Source organism: Prionailurus bengalensis, chromosome B1, assembly GCF_016509475.1.
Source record: "Prionailurus bengalensis isolate Pbe53 chromosome B1, Fcat_Pben_1.1_paternal_pri, whole genome shotgun sequence".
In the NCBI taxonomy this organism is placed as follows: Eukaryota; Metazoa; Chordata; class Mammalia; order Carnivora; family Felidae; genus Prionailurus; species Prionailurus bengalensis.
The window spans coordinates 58,874,719-58,890,082 of record NC_057344.1 but is presented as its reverse complement, the minus strand read 5'-3'; the positions used below and the strand labels follow the sequence as shown (position 1 = coordinate 58,890,082).

General features: G+C 38.6%; 1 protein-coding gene across 1 annotated transcript in view; it reads right to left on the bottom strand.

The window, feature by feature from the left end:
- Positions 1-2,035: 2,035 nt before the first annotated feature.
- Positions 2,036-15,364, bottom strand: part of LOC122474698 (histone PARylation factor 1) — a 31,184-nt gene continuing 17,855 nt past the window's right edge. The window contains exons 6-8 of the mRNA XM_043565747.1: positions 11,316-11,403; positions 6,454-6,626; positions 2,036-4,253 (exon numbers count right to left, since the gene is read on the bottom strand). Of these exons, the coding sequence (XP_043421682.1) occupies positions 4,122-4,253; positions 6,454-6,626; positions 11,316-11,403 (393 nt within the window). The 3' untranslated portion in view covers positions 2,036-4,121. The remainder of the gene's footprint in view (positions 4,254-6,453; positions 6,627-11,315; positions 11,404-15,364) is intronic.

The window sequence follows — 15,364 nt, the reverse complement described above, 5'->3', positions numbered from 1 at the left end:
TAAGGAATTTTGGTTTTAGACATGAAATTTTAAGTCATTTCGACTTCCAAGTGGGGATGTCAAATAGGCAGTTGTATATATGAGATTCAAGTTCTGGAAGAAAGGTCCAGCCTGAGAGACCTAAGAAAATGTGGGAGGTATCATCATCCTGAGTCAGGATGAAATCACATGGGATTAAGTGGCCAGGGAGGGACTGAGCATTGACATACGTGTATATTTAGATTTGAGGACATGAGGGGCCAGCAAAAGAGGGAGCAGCCAATGAGGTAGGGTGAAGAGGGGTGCCTTTAAGAGAAAGGTATTCCCCTTAAGGCAAGTGAGTAATAGTTTCAAGGAGGATCAAGTTTTTGGTTGTTGGTGATCAGTGAAGTAAATGGGGACTGATGGTTGCCCAGTGTGGAGATAATGGACACCTTTTACCAAAGCAGGTTCAGTGAGATCAGGCAATAGTCTGATGGGAATGGGTTTAACAGAATTGAAAGCAATTGAAGGCAACTTCTCCCAACTCTTCTGGAGTTTTTGAAAAACAGGATGTGTGATAGAGTTTTTAAGATGCAGGATATTATAACGTGTTGTTTATGGGAATGTTTGGGAGGGAAAATTGATTAAGGAGAGGTCCTTGAGTAGGCAGGAGGGGATGGCATCTTGTGCACATAGTGGGGACATTGAGCACCATTCGTAGCAATGTGGAAAAGGCAGAGTATATTGGGTAGTTGGTAGTGTGGTGAGATTTTGTGGAAGTTTGTTTTTTCTCAAGTAAACCGAGGGCTGGGAGGTGGTGTGTGTTTGAGAGAAGATGCAAAAGTAGGGGTATCAATGGGCAGCAGCATGACCAACTTGAGGTTAAAAGGAGGCCCATTATCATGGTTGTATTTTTTCCCCTAACCCCCGGATACTGAGCAGAAGTAGGAGTAGGCAGCTTTTTATCAAGCTTAAGTTCGGAACATAAGTACAACTAAAGAGAGAGGGGGCAGTGGAGTAGATGTGGGAGTATGATAATGGAGACTGGAATATAAGGGCTGGGTGAAGAGGGAAGCAAGAATATGAAGTGAACAGTGAAAAAGGCTGTTAGATCGGTGAATTGTAGGTTGTGGTGGGGTTGGAAAATGGTTGGAGCTGGGGACAGGAGGAAGAGATGAAAAGATGGGTGCTGATGTCTTGGACAGTAGGATGCTTAAAGTTGATTATGGGGGGTTTGTTGGTGCTGACAAGGGCTAGGGTGTGACTTTAGAGTTGATGGCTAAAGTGGGGCACTGTCTAGATCAGGGGTCAGCAAATTTTCTTACGTGAAGTGCCAGATGGTAAATATTTTAGGCTCTGGGTCTTACAGTCTCTGCTGCAACCACTCTGCCATTGTAGGCCCACATAATATGCAAATGAGTGGGTGTGGCTGTTTCTCCATAAAATTTTATTTACAAAAACGAGTGGGCCAGATTTGGCCCTCACCCCCAGTTTGTTGACCCCTGGTCTAGGTCACCGAATAAACTATGAGATTTAGGTTATGGGAAGGATCATCTACATAGATATTGGGTATTTGTCATTGTGAGGACACAGTTTGTAGCACTACCTTGGATAAAGTTTTAGAGCTTTTATTGATTTCCTTGGGTGTATCTTTCTACATATGAGAGGTCATCTAGAAAGTTATTAATAAGCTCCAGGAGTGAACTTAGCTAAATTTGAGTTGGATAGTGATTTTCTGTTAAATTCTTACTGGGTCAAGGGCTTCATTCATGAGTAAAGGCACTTAGAATGTATGGGTTCTCAGAGAAAAGTAGGCAGCATTTAGAAGCTACCATAGCTGTTGGATGGCCACATCCCAGGAGGATAAAAATATTTAGCAAACTAGGTTTCAGTGGACTGTGCTCCAGTGAGAGAAAAAGAAAGGTTCGGTATTGTAAGGAGCTTACTCTTCAATGAAAAATTGTTCAATAGTTGGAAGGTCAGTACCTCCTGAAATGTTTCCAGCCCTCTGATACAAGTTGGGAATTTGAGACTATAAATCCACAACTATAGTATCCAAATTATAACGGCCATATTCTTGGCATTGGTTTCCAATTCAATCTTGGCTGTTGCACCCAGCTTTCTGAAAATACACATTCATGTTAGGTTTGTGTAAGGAATGGATGAAAAGCTGATCTTTTTTTTGTCCCCCTTCATTCTAATTTGTTCCTTGATAAGAAATCCTGTTTGAATCCGTATTATTGATCACAAGAACACATATTTTTAAAAAGCTAAACTGTATGAAACTATATAGGATCAAGAAATGGCAAAATTTAAGGAATCTAGTATTTCAAGCCAAGCAGATTGGTTTGATATAAGGTATTTGAATTTATTTGAATAATCAGTATTTAAAAGATTTATTTTTAAATACTGTCCCCAATATTAAGTATCTTAGAAACTAAAGAAATCTGAAGGAAAAAGCTCAAGAGCTTCTAAAATGTTCGATTGTTTAAGACCAAATGTGATTCGGTCACCTTTTCTAATCAAAGTATGTGTGAGCTAATGTAATCTTTTTAATATAAACCAGCTAACAGTTCAGATGGGTCCAGGACCTACAGATTCTTATGAAGCTGAAATGTGGCAGTTCTTTAAAACCTCTTGCTACTTCCCCATCAGAACTATAAAAGTTCTGGTACAGTAATGTAAGGAAAGATAAAAAGATCTTTCCAGTTTGGCGAAGCTGTTACATAAAACATCTCTAAGAAAGCATCTTAATGGCCTACAAAGGCAGCATGTGGGCCATGGGAAGAGCAGATACTAGGTATAGGCTGTAGTAGAGACTTTTGACCGAAGACATTCTGTTGTCTGAGAATTCTTAAGGGAATCTCAAAGTAGTTTCCCAAGTCTTGCTGGTGTGATTATCTGGCATCCAGCAGTATGGAATAAGGTTTTATTCAACAAATACATATATAGTCAAAGGTTTGCGTTACTGAGGGAAATATATACTGATAAAATGTATGTTCTTAAAAAGCTTATAGCCTAAATGGGAAGATGAGACAAGCTACTCGTATTAAAAATCCTGGCTGAAAGTGTTTGCTTATAATTATCTCATACTTTAGATGAAAAAGAGTTAAGGATCTCAAGTTATTTTAAGGAGGCAGCTGACAGAGTAAGTGAATTTGGAGACTGGCTGTTCAACAAAAGTTCTTTGGGTAAGTCAAGTCAATCTTCTGCAAAATGTGGGGGTTATTTGAGGACCTAAGGGCTTTCTTACCTTTAACTTCATAAGAAGGGGGAAAAGTTTATATGCTCTTCAGCTCAATCCCCAGTTTGCTATTTTACATTTCATGGTTTGCTATTTTTAAGGTGAAGGACATTTTTTCAGGTTTAAAGAGGATGTGAATCTGATAAAACACAGTTGTATCCAGATTTGTACTAGAAATCCACTGACAGAATTTGTAGAAAACCTTAAAATCTAAATTAATGGTCTAGTGATTAGTACACTATACTGTATATCAATATTCTCTGCTATATTGATTAGTAAATACAGTGAGTCCAAGAACCGCTTTACAGAATATACCTAATAGGTACCCAGACTACATATGAATCACTTGGATGAATCACTGTTAAAATGCAGCTGTGGTACGTCTGGGGTCAGGTACCTTCCAAGTTTGCTTTTCCTGTGTTCTCCCCACCACCCCACCCTCCTTTTTTTTTAAGAAAGAGGGAGGAAGGGAGGAAGACAGAATCTTAAGCAGTGCTGAGCCTGATGCACGGCTTGATCCCACAATCCTGGGATCATGACCTGAGCTGAAATCAAGAGTTGGATGCTCGACTGAGCCACCCAGGCACCCCCATAAATGCAGTACTTAAAGCTATGGCTATTAATTCTAGTCTGAGAAATAAATTTTTAGTGCCCACATGTTAAAGGCAGTAGACAGTGACTTCCTGTGACATGTCAGAGGACAACCTTGGTTGCCTTTCACATGTAATTAGGACATCACCATTTAGATGACTGACCGTCTTACAGCACATGAAAGAAACCAGCTAGAAGAGCTGTATACAAGTTTTTAGTAAATATTTCCATCAATTTATTTTCTGTATTCCTTAAAAACAAAAAATTCACAAGTTTAACACTTATGCTTTAAAATATTGTACACCAAAAGAAAGCCAATTCTCATTCATGCTGCAAGTTGGTCTATGTTCTCTTTACTTCTGTTTGCCAGATGATCTTCAATAATTTCTGCAAAGAGATTCCTCTTCAACAGATTATATGCAAGAGGTAAAAGCTGGCCGGCAACTTTATGAAAATACTGAAAAACAAAAGAACATAACATTAAGCAAGAATATAGCAGATGCCCTACTGAGTAGCAAAACAAGCCCTGCAAAAGCTCGTTTAACAAAGCACACTCTCCCATCGTTTTAGCTACTTTGTCAGTTGACTAGGAACAGTAAAATGACACAGGCACTTAGCATTCTGTCCAGGAGGCAGTCTTTAGTTCTAAAAGACTGATGGCACATCTTGAAGAAAATTCAGAAGAAATCTAAAAATTGTAAGTTTCCTTATTCCCTTAGATAAGGTTTATCATCCTTTTTACTTGCCCCAAACTATATGCTCAAATGCTTTTCCCTGCTCTAGTGTATCCCGACCAGTTAAGATTTTAAATCATTATTTTCCCTTAGTTGATACTGTAAGAATAGGTATGCTGGATTTGAGTTTTCAAATCACACTTATTCCCTCCCTTTTATCTTCAAATTCTCTCTCCTCCACACACCACGGAACCCTGCTCCACCCCTTAAGTCACTGCCTTAGGTTTATCAAGTGACTTGACTACTGCTATTACATATACACACACTTGAAGAGAAACTGGCACTGCTTTTGTTATAACATTTAACACTTACTCTATGCTAAGTACTGTGCCAAACCTGTTCACACGTTCTTCAGTTCTCACAACCATTTTCAATTACAGTGATTCATGCTTGTTGGGAGGCCTGGCATTATTGTGATTGGCCAATGACTGTGATTCTGGCTGTTAAACATTTTATTTTTACTAATAACCATATGTAAGGTAGGCAGAGAAATACAGTAATACGGTTTAGAGCAGAGTTCTCAAAATAGACTCCCTTGCCCAGTGGATCAGCTTAACCTGGTAACTGGTCAGAAGTCCAAATTCAGAAGACTCACCCAATAACTCAATCAAAACTGGTGGGGGAGGAGGAGGGCAGTTCACCCATCTGTGTTTGAACAGGCCCTCCAGGTGGTTGTGATATGTGAAGTTACAGAGCTGCTCGTTTAGTCTTGGTCTTTACAGCTGTCTACAGAACAGCTTGGTAGGTGACATGGCAGGTTAAATGAGGAAGGTCTGTGCACATGTGCAGACATTTTATAGCTAAGGGACACAGATACGACAGTGTTGGAAAAACTGCCCAGTCTTACACAGCTACTAGGTGGGGAAGATGTGATTTAAAACCAAACAGTTTAGCCCCAGAAATAGGTTACAGCCTCTACACCTTTAGGCAGCTATGGTGAATAAACACTGTGTTAACTGTTAAGTAGGTTTTTCCTATTGAATAAGCAAAGTTCATGATTAAAAAAAAAAAAAAAAGCAAAAAACAAAAAACCCCTATTTTAAATAATTTCATTTAAAGCCTATTTTAAGACACAGTAGCCCCCCACCCCGCCCCCGTTATTCACAAGGGTTAGGTTTCAAGACCCCCAGTGGATGCCTAAAACTATAAACCCTATATATTCTATGTTTTTCCATAAATTAGGCATGGTAAGAGAGTAACAAGAATAATAAAATAGCTTCTATTAGGATATATGGTTATAATTCTGTATGAATCTGGAAACTTTCAAAATACTGTACTAATCCTTCTTATGATGATGTGACATGATAAAATGCCTACATAAGATGCAGTGAGGTGAATGATGTAGGCATTGCGATGTATAGTGTTATACATCACTATATAGTGATACAGTGTTAGGCTACTACTGCCCTTCTGATAATATCTCAGGAGGATCATCTGCTTCTGGTCCACAGTTGACTGTGGGCAACTGAAACTGCCAAAAGTGAAACCGGGGATAAGGCGGGGTGGGGGTGGGGGGGGGACTACTGCAGTATCTATTCTTCATCTAGGAATTCAAGTGTAACAACAAGTACCCCCCCACCATGACGGAAAAACAAACGGAGCCCCAGGAAAGCTGTGTGTACACACCCACACACATACCCAACTAAAGGGCATATATAAGTAAATACATATATAAGCATCTAATAAGTAAATTCACTTAAATGTAAACCTGAAGGCAAATAATCTTGGTATCCACCTTTGGCAGAATACAAGATGAATTTGAAATAAATGTTTTCAGACATCTGCTTATCCCAAAGTTCATTCTGAAACATAAGCTGTATTTACATCCTACCCATGCTCTTGCTTGAGTATGCCCGTATGTGGGGCAGGGTGGGGAAAAGAAGGAAGGTCTGGTGATGGTTGGGAGGTAGAGTTTTTACTCACGTGTGAGCCATAACAAAACAGATCCATTCCCAGCTCAAGCCCCATCCCATAATCACATTCATCGTTAGCGAACTGCACAAAAGTCATCATCTCCTGAATGGGAGCAAAAGCTTTTAGTCTGTCCTCATCACTTGGTGCCTCAACAATTGTCTTGCAAATTTTCTTGAGGTTGGCTGTAAGAAACCAAGGATATAAAAAGATGATCACCCATCATCAAAGGTAAAAAGATATTAAGTTGGGTTTTTCCTGATCAGTTTTTGTACAACAGATACCACTTTGGGTGGCACTATAATTTAGAATGGCAATCTTATAATGTCTCTTAAGATAAAAATGGCCTAACGAAAAAGATTTTTAGCAAACAGACTATTTTACCGTGGATCTAGTTGTGACCATGATATATAAGCTTTCAAAGATTTTCAGTAGCTTAGTCCATGGATCAGCAAACTGGACAAACCTGACCCACCCTGTTTTAACTGCCCTCACACTAAGAATCTTTTTCCATCTTAACTTGTTGGAAAAAACCAAAATATATGGCACATACAGAGACCTTATGTAGCCCACCTCCAGGCTAGTTCATATCAGGAATTGGATTAAAACAACAAAACATCAAAACAGACCATAAAGTTTACTCCTTTTTGCCCTGTCCTACGTATTCTACTAAAAAGATACATGCATAGAAAAAGACAACAATATAAGAAATCCTTGCCAAGGGGCACCTGGTTGGCTCAGTCTGTTAAGCATCTGACTCTTGATTTTGGCTCAGGTCATGATCTCACGGTTCATGGGTTTAAGCCCGATGCCAAACTCAGCGCTGACAGTTCAGAGCCTTCTTGGGATTCTCTCTCTCTCTCCTCTCTACCCCTCTCACAGACGAGTGTGCACACACTCACTCTCAAAATAAATAAACTTAAAAAAAAATCATTGCTGAATTAAACCTTTACCAAACTGTAATTTGATATAAGAACATAGATAAACGTTAGAAATTTTCTCTAAAAAGTCAGTGGTTTAACATTTTTGGGAGAGCTTTCAACTTTTTTTTTTTTTTTTTTTTTACCACTTTCTGGATGCCAGTGTGCATCAGATCTCAGGATACATGAGAGAATGAAGGTACTGAACAGTATCTAATTAACTTCCTTCTTGACAGACTATACCTTTTTGACAAACTACTTCCATGAGGATAATCCAATAATGGAAATAATGGATGTTACTTAAACCAACAAAGACACATTTCTAAACCAAGTGGCTCCTATATTGGGGGAGAGGAAAATTCGTTAGAACACGAACAGTCACACCTAAGCATGGTACATGATTTTAAGTTATATGTATAAGGCACAATATTCTATTCATACTACCTATTATTAAGAGTGGTAAAGAAATACTAGGGTTTTTAACCTCTGAATATGAATATGTTTGGCTCAGTTGCACCAACTGTACAGAACGTATGCTGTATGTGAGATCACAAAATGTACTTTTGTTCCTTTTCCCACATTTGGTAGATCCGTATCACACTGACCAAATTACACTCATCACCTATGTTCCCGGCTATAAATAGGTGACATATTTATTGGTTTGAAACTTTTAAAAAGATTTTATATATAAACTTCATAAGCTTCCTTTTCTTGAGAAAAAAGTCAGTGCCAATCATTTCCAGGAAACAGATTAGGTCTCCATCAAAAACCTTAAGGATGGAAAACAAGGGGTTCCTTCCTGCACCCAGGGAAGATGTAGCTAACTGAGACCTTAGAATCTCACCACAGTGTTCCAGGCAGCCACTACAACTCAATTAGAGTTGGCGTGGAAGCGAAGACCTTCATATTTAAAGTTTATCCCTTTTCTGATGTCTTCTACTTTCACTTCAGGCAAGTCATAAATGGACTACAAAAGAATAAGCAATTTATAACAATTACTGAGCTACTAAAATACTAAAGAACAGAGATGAAAATACTCAGCTCTCCACCAGTGTGAAGAAAAATATGTTCTTCCACCAGTAAAAACTTCCACAAAATTTCACTGAACAGAAGCCCAAACTTAATACCTAAATGAAGTCTTAAATTAACTACTCAAAAATGTCTTAAATGTTACTATTCAAAACAATGATTTAGGAGCTTCAATACTTATTTTATCCTTTTTAAAAAACTTTTTTTTTAATGTTTATTTTTGAGAGACAAGAGATCAAGTGCGAGCGGGGGAGGGACAGAAAGAGAGGGAGGCACAGAATCCCAAGCAGGCTCCAGGCTCTGAGCTGTCAGCACAGAGCCGGATGTGGGGCTTGAACCCACAAACCGTGAGATCATGACCTGAGCCCAAGTCAGATGTTCATCCGACTGAGCCACCCAGGCGCCCCTTATTTTACCCTTCTATTACCACCAACTGGAACACCACCACTTGAGCCAAGCCACAGTGGCTGCGCCAAAGTAAAAGACAACTAGCTAAGCAGTTATTCTTTAATAATTTTTAAAATAAAAATTTTTGAGAGAGAGAGCACATGTGTGTGTGAACAGGGGAAGAGCAGAGAGAGAGAGAGACAGGGAGGGAGAGAGGGAGAGACTGTGAAAGAGATATTGAGAGCGAGCGAATCGTAAGCAGGCTGCACACCCAGTGCAGAGCCCAATGCAGGACTTGATCCTACCACTATGAGATCATGACCTGAGCGGAAACCAAGAGTTGGACGCTAAACCGGCTGAGCCACCCAGGTGCCCCTAGCTAAGTAATTATTCTTTAGTTAGCAGCAAGCACTTTACAGTCAGAAAGACCCAAGTCTGAAATCCAGTTTCCACGTGAAAATGGAAATAAGACCTACTTTAAAGAGTGGAGTGAGGGTTACTATATATACATCAATTGATACAGTCTATGATATTTATGAATTGCTCAATAAATGGTTATCTTTATTTTTTTTAATTTTTTTAATGTTTGTTTATTTTTGAGAGAAAGCACAAGCAGGGGAGGGTCAGAGAGAGAGGGAGACACAGAATCCGAAACAGGCTCCAGTCTCTGAGCTGTCAGCACAGAACCTGACGCGGGGCTTGAACTCAAACACTGTGAGATCATGACCTGAGCCGAAGTTGGATGCTTAACCAACTGAGCCACCCAGGCACCCCAATAAATGGTTATGTTAATTGCCAGGTTAGAATGTTATGTTTAAGCAGCTTCAAAAGGGAAACTGTTTGGAACAGACTACACTGTGATCTCCTGAACACTGTTACACATTAACATACTGCCAGTCAACTATACTTCCTGCCACAGTTACCTAGGCAATAGCAAGATGATATTAGGTCCCTAAAAAAAAAAAAAAAAAAAAAAGAAGGAAAAAAATATGTATTAGGTTCCTAACTTTATGCCTTGCTGCACTTCTCAATCAAAAATCATTAAACCACAGAAGGATCTAATGTCTAGAATGGTAGAAAAAAGTAGAGATAAATAAAAATGATCGTGGACATAATAGAGAACCACAACCAGAGGAGGGTAATAAGGTTTACTCCAGGGTACTACAATATTTACCACGCCTTAAGTTTTAGTGACTCCTGTATCTACAACATTCTCAGCCTTTCCCAAACAAGACCATGATTCTACTTTATAAAGCTGCAAATGCACTAGCACACAGGTAGGCAGAAGATTAGAGCATAAGCAGAAGACTGAACAGTAAGTAGCTAGAGCCTATATGCCTTCCCCATTACAGATGGATCACCTCTGACTTCAAAGAGGATAGGGACAGAGTAGCCTGTCCAACAAATAAAGCGTGGGCTACCTATGTAATTAAATTTTTTCTAGTATCCATATTAAAGAAATATGTGAAACTAACATTAAGATATTTAACTTAACCCAGTATATCCAAATAGTAGCATTTCAACATATAATCAATATAAAAAAATTTCAGTTTTTAAAGTTAAATGAATTAAAATCAAGCAAAATTACAAACCTAGCTCCTCAACTGCGCTAGCCACATACAAAGTGCTCAGTAGCCATGTGTGGCTGGTGCTTATCATATTTATTATACAGCTCAGCCATATTCATTTTCCCCACAGAAGTCCCCGAAAGTGGTAGGGGCATGGCAAAAACAGTTACACATGAATAGTCGTGATAGATGACATTCTAATCTTGGCTGGAGACTGCACAACAAGGTTTGAGAACAGCTGCTTTAGAGAACTGATTAAAAATGCAAATTTCCAAGTGCCAACCCCAGAGACTATAAACCAAGGTGCTTAGTTCTGTTCTGAGAAATGGATGACCAATATTGTATGTGTTGGGCAGGAATACTTGGTTCTTCCTTGAGGAAGTGCGAATTCTGCTTTCTCTCTAAATATTATCCCTCTAAGAAAAGGATGGTAAGTAAAGGAATGCCAACAAAGCTCTTCAAAGTAAGGGAATGGAGGAGAGGAGAAAGTTGAGAAGTGATTTTTTCCCCCTTTATTCAAAATAGCAATAATTAGATTTTGTGTATAAACAGTCCATTTTCAAAGAGTTTTTGTACTTATAAACAAAGTAGTTCAGGATCTCGGGCTTCTGAAAGCTAAACAGTCTTATATACAGATGAAAATTTTTTCAGACAGGACTAAATTTTGGGCAAGCACTATGCTAATAAAAGCACCTTACACACGCTTTACACTTCAAACATCTCTATACATGAATGGTATTCACCATTATCAACCATTTTACAGATGAAAAAGACAAGGTTTAGTGAGGTTAAATAATTTGCTTAAGGTTACACAGCTATAAACCCATTTTTAATTCAGACGTGACACTAAAACTTGAGCTTGTTCTTTATCCCTAAGATTTAGTGACTGTCCCACAAAAGGCATACTTACTTACCTACTTCTCAATAGAAGGAAAACCTTCCTCATATGTTTACATAAGAAATACATTACCATCTGTTTCAGGGAGTTCTCTGTACCCAACATCATTTTTATCTACTGGGACAACCAAGCCTGCACCATGGAAGGTCTTTGTCACAACCTAAATTTAAAAAAAACATAAAATCAATTGGTAAACAGACAAAATAGACATGGTAGGTAACAACGACAAACTCGCCAAAATAAATGCATACACACAAACCCTCAACACTTTACAAAAATTTTTAATGTTTATTTATATTTTGAGAGAGAGACAGAGCACAAGTGGGGGAGGGGCAGAGAGAGGGGGAGACACAGGATCTGAAGCAGGCTCCAGCTTCTCAGCTGTCAGCACAGAGCCCTGAGCTGAAGTAGGATACTTGACCCGACTGAGCCACCCAGGCACCCCAAACCCTCAACACTTCTGTCCAAATGTAACATTGAATGACATTTTATTTCAGTAAATTTGGAGTCCACAGCAAAAATTTCTTCAAAATTAGCTAAAAGTCAAATCCACGAAGAAATGACAGAGCAATGAAAATGGCTTTTACTAATCGTGGCATCCACACAGAAGTCTGTAGCCTGATTTGATAAGGAGGAATGCCAATGCATCCTATCCAGAAGAGGCAAGCCAGAATATTAAGTTTCCTCTTAGGTCCATGCATTTTCTAGGTAGGAAGCATAAGGAACTGAGCCTAAGAGGACACGGAATAGTTTCTCTTAGCAGGAAAATGTGGTGGAACAGAATTCCTCTTGTCCATCTTGCCAAGTTCAGGTCCCCCATTTTCACCTGGAAAATTCAAGCTTGTTTTGCAAACTTCCCCCAAATAGAGCAGTTTCCAGTTTTGTGGTGCCCTTTCCAGAAGCACAATAACATAACTAGTGATCTTTTATTAAGCAGTAATCTTCAAAGACAAAACAGGCCCAACCACAACTACCACCATAACCCTTCCCATCGACATTCTTCTTTTTATTCACAACAGTGGCCTTATTAGGTCTTTCCTCAACAAAACAACCACTTCAAATGTTACACTTATTTGTGCAGGCCAGTGAAAATTCCCAAGGCAGAAGGACACAAGCCCAAAACTTGTTCATTTTAAAGTCTTCTCACCTAAGTCTCTATATCTTAAAACCTATTTCATATTTCACTCAGATGACCCCACTCTCTTGCACCTTTCATTATCTTTCTTAACATTTTTTTAAATGTTTATTCATTTTTGAGAGAGAGAGAGCTCGCGCGTGCGCATGCAAGTGGGGGAGGGGCAGAGAGAAAGGGAGACACAGAACCTGAATTAGGCTCAGGCTCTGAGCTATCAGCACAGAGCCTAACTCTGGGCTCAGATTCACGAACCATGAAATCACGACCTGAGCTGAAGTCGGACACTTAACCGACTGAGTCACCCAGGCACCCCTCATTATCTTTCTTAAGTAACAGAAGGGACAGATTATTCAAAAGAAGTTCTCAGGAAACAGCTCACCATTTGGAAGAAACAAAGTCATATTTATATCTTACTCTTTATACCAAAATAATCTGCAGTTGGATTTCAGGATTAAATGTAAAAATAAAACCATAAATCTACTAGAAGAAAAGGCAAATATTTTTAATAATTTTAGAGAAGATTTATTTATGGATTTAACTACATAAAATTTAAAAAGTCATGTAAAAATCAAGAATAAAAGATACTCATAAAAAATACCTGCAATATATATAATAAAAATAAGATTAATGTGGCGTGCCTGGGTGACTCAGTTAAGCATCCAACTTCAGCTCATGTTATGATCTCACAGTTTATGAGTTCAAGCCCCACGTCGGGTTCTGTGCTTAGAGCTCAGAGCCTGGAGCCTGCTTTGGATTCTGTGTCTTCCTCTCTCTCTGCCCCTCCCCCACTCATGTGCTTGCTCGCTCTTTCTCTCTCAAAAATAAACAAACATTAAAACAAGATAAGAGTAATGTCTTCAAACTATAAAGGAGTCTTAAAAGGAAAAGACTAACATCCAAATTAAAACACAAGTAAGAAAATGTAAATTCTAACCCTGACAGAAAAATGGCCAAAGTTCAAGCAGTTCACCAAAGAAATACAAATGGCCAGTAGATAAGTGAAAAATATTTAATGACCTTTATAATCAAAGAAATGCTTACAAACGACATATCATTTTACGCTCATGCAAAAGGAAAAGGCTAATAGGGACTGTTAACACACAGCAGTGGCAAAAGTATAGGGAGAACAGGCACTCCTACATTGCTGGTGGGAATGTATGTACCCTCGCTTAACTTGTAGTGGGTAGTTTCGCAAACAAAGAAAATAAAAACTCCACAAAATGAAAATAAAAACTCCAGCAAAGAAAAACAATACACACGCAGCCACTTTAAACGACTATGGACCCGGCAATACTACATCTAGTAATTTCTGAGGAAATAACCAAATGAGTGTGCAAAGAAAGGTGTAATAGTTATATATGGCCAGGTGTGTCCTATTTGTGAAAAGTTTTAAGCAACCTAAACCATGAACATAGCACAGTGATCTACACTCAAATATTTATGAAATGGATCTTCAATTTAGCAATATGAAATGATAATCAATTTTAAGTATAAAAAAGGTCATAAAACAGTATTGATAATGAAAGAAAAAGAAAGTGATATAGCTACTAGCTTCATCTTCTACTCAGGCTAATGCAAAACAAAACCATGGGATGGATATATTTTCACATTTTTCATAGATGATTAACTGCACTAATTCTCCATAAAGAGGTATCAATTATTAGCAAAGCACCAGAATCCCAATTTTATTATGAAGACTAGGGTTACAAATTTAGGAAAATCTTGGGCAAGGGTGGGGGATATTCTGATGCATCAGAATCAGAGGATGGAATGACAGAATGATGTACTCGCATTTTACAGCAACATTAAATCAGTGTTCATTTTTAAAAAATGAAATCTAGGTATAAAGGTAAAATGGCATATGGCCAATCAGTAAGATGGTGTGGAAAGAAAGCTAAATATGAAAGACGTGAATTTGGGTCTCGGGTCACTTAAGATTTTCGACAGGGAATAAAGCCTCCGTAAACCTCGATTTACTGATCTATAACACAGGATGAGAATTCCTTTGCTGATTTGTTGCAGAGGTCGAATGAGGTAACTCCTAAGGGCTTTGTATTCCAAAGCACCATAAAGTACCATTAAGAATAAAAACAATGATTTCTAGTGTAGCATATAGTGCACTATTATGCCAGAATGGATATATTACTCTCATACAGAAGGACAAAATCACTAACTCACATATACGAGTGGAACTGAATTTTTTGAAACTAGAAATATATTAATTAAATGAATATCTGACAGCAGAAGTTCTTTTTAATAGACAAGGAACCAAAAAGCAGAATCATCAACCTATTGTATTTGGGAGGATAAAATAATGGTTGTTTTTTAAGTTCTGTTTTTCCCTTTATGTTTTTACCAGCTAATGTTATGGAAAGAAAAACATGTACTAAAAAGAAACCTCATGGGGAAGGGAGCCAGGATAAACATACCTATGAAATTTAAACTCCAATTATATCTTATAGTTATGGAGAAGAATTAAATCTCATTTGAAATAAATTACAGTTGATGGTAGAAAAATAAAATAAGGCTCTGATGAAAGAATTTATTATAAGCTCTTCTGTCCACAAATATGCAGTATTTGCATATCAAGCAAATTAGGAATACAAAATTACAAGGCAAGAAATGCTACCGTTCCTGGGGTGCCTGGATGGCTTACTCAGTTAAGCGTGGGACTCTTGGCTTGGGCTCAGGGCATGATCTCACAGTTTGTGAGTTTAAGCCCCCATCAGTCTCCTCTCTGATAGGGCAGAGCCGGCTTGGGATTCTATCTCTCCCCTTCTCTCTCTCTGCCCCTCCCTTGTTCACTCTCTCTCAAAATGAATAAACTTAAAAAATTTTAAGGGGTGCCTGGGTGGCTCAGTGGGTTAAGCATCCGACTCTTGATTTCAGCTCAGGTCACGATCTTAACAGTTTGTGAGTCTGAGCCCGACACTGGGCTCTGCACTGACAGTGCGGAGCCTGCTTGGGATTCTCTCTCACCCACCCT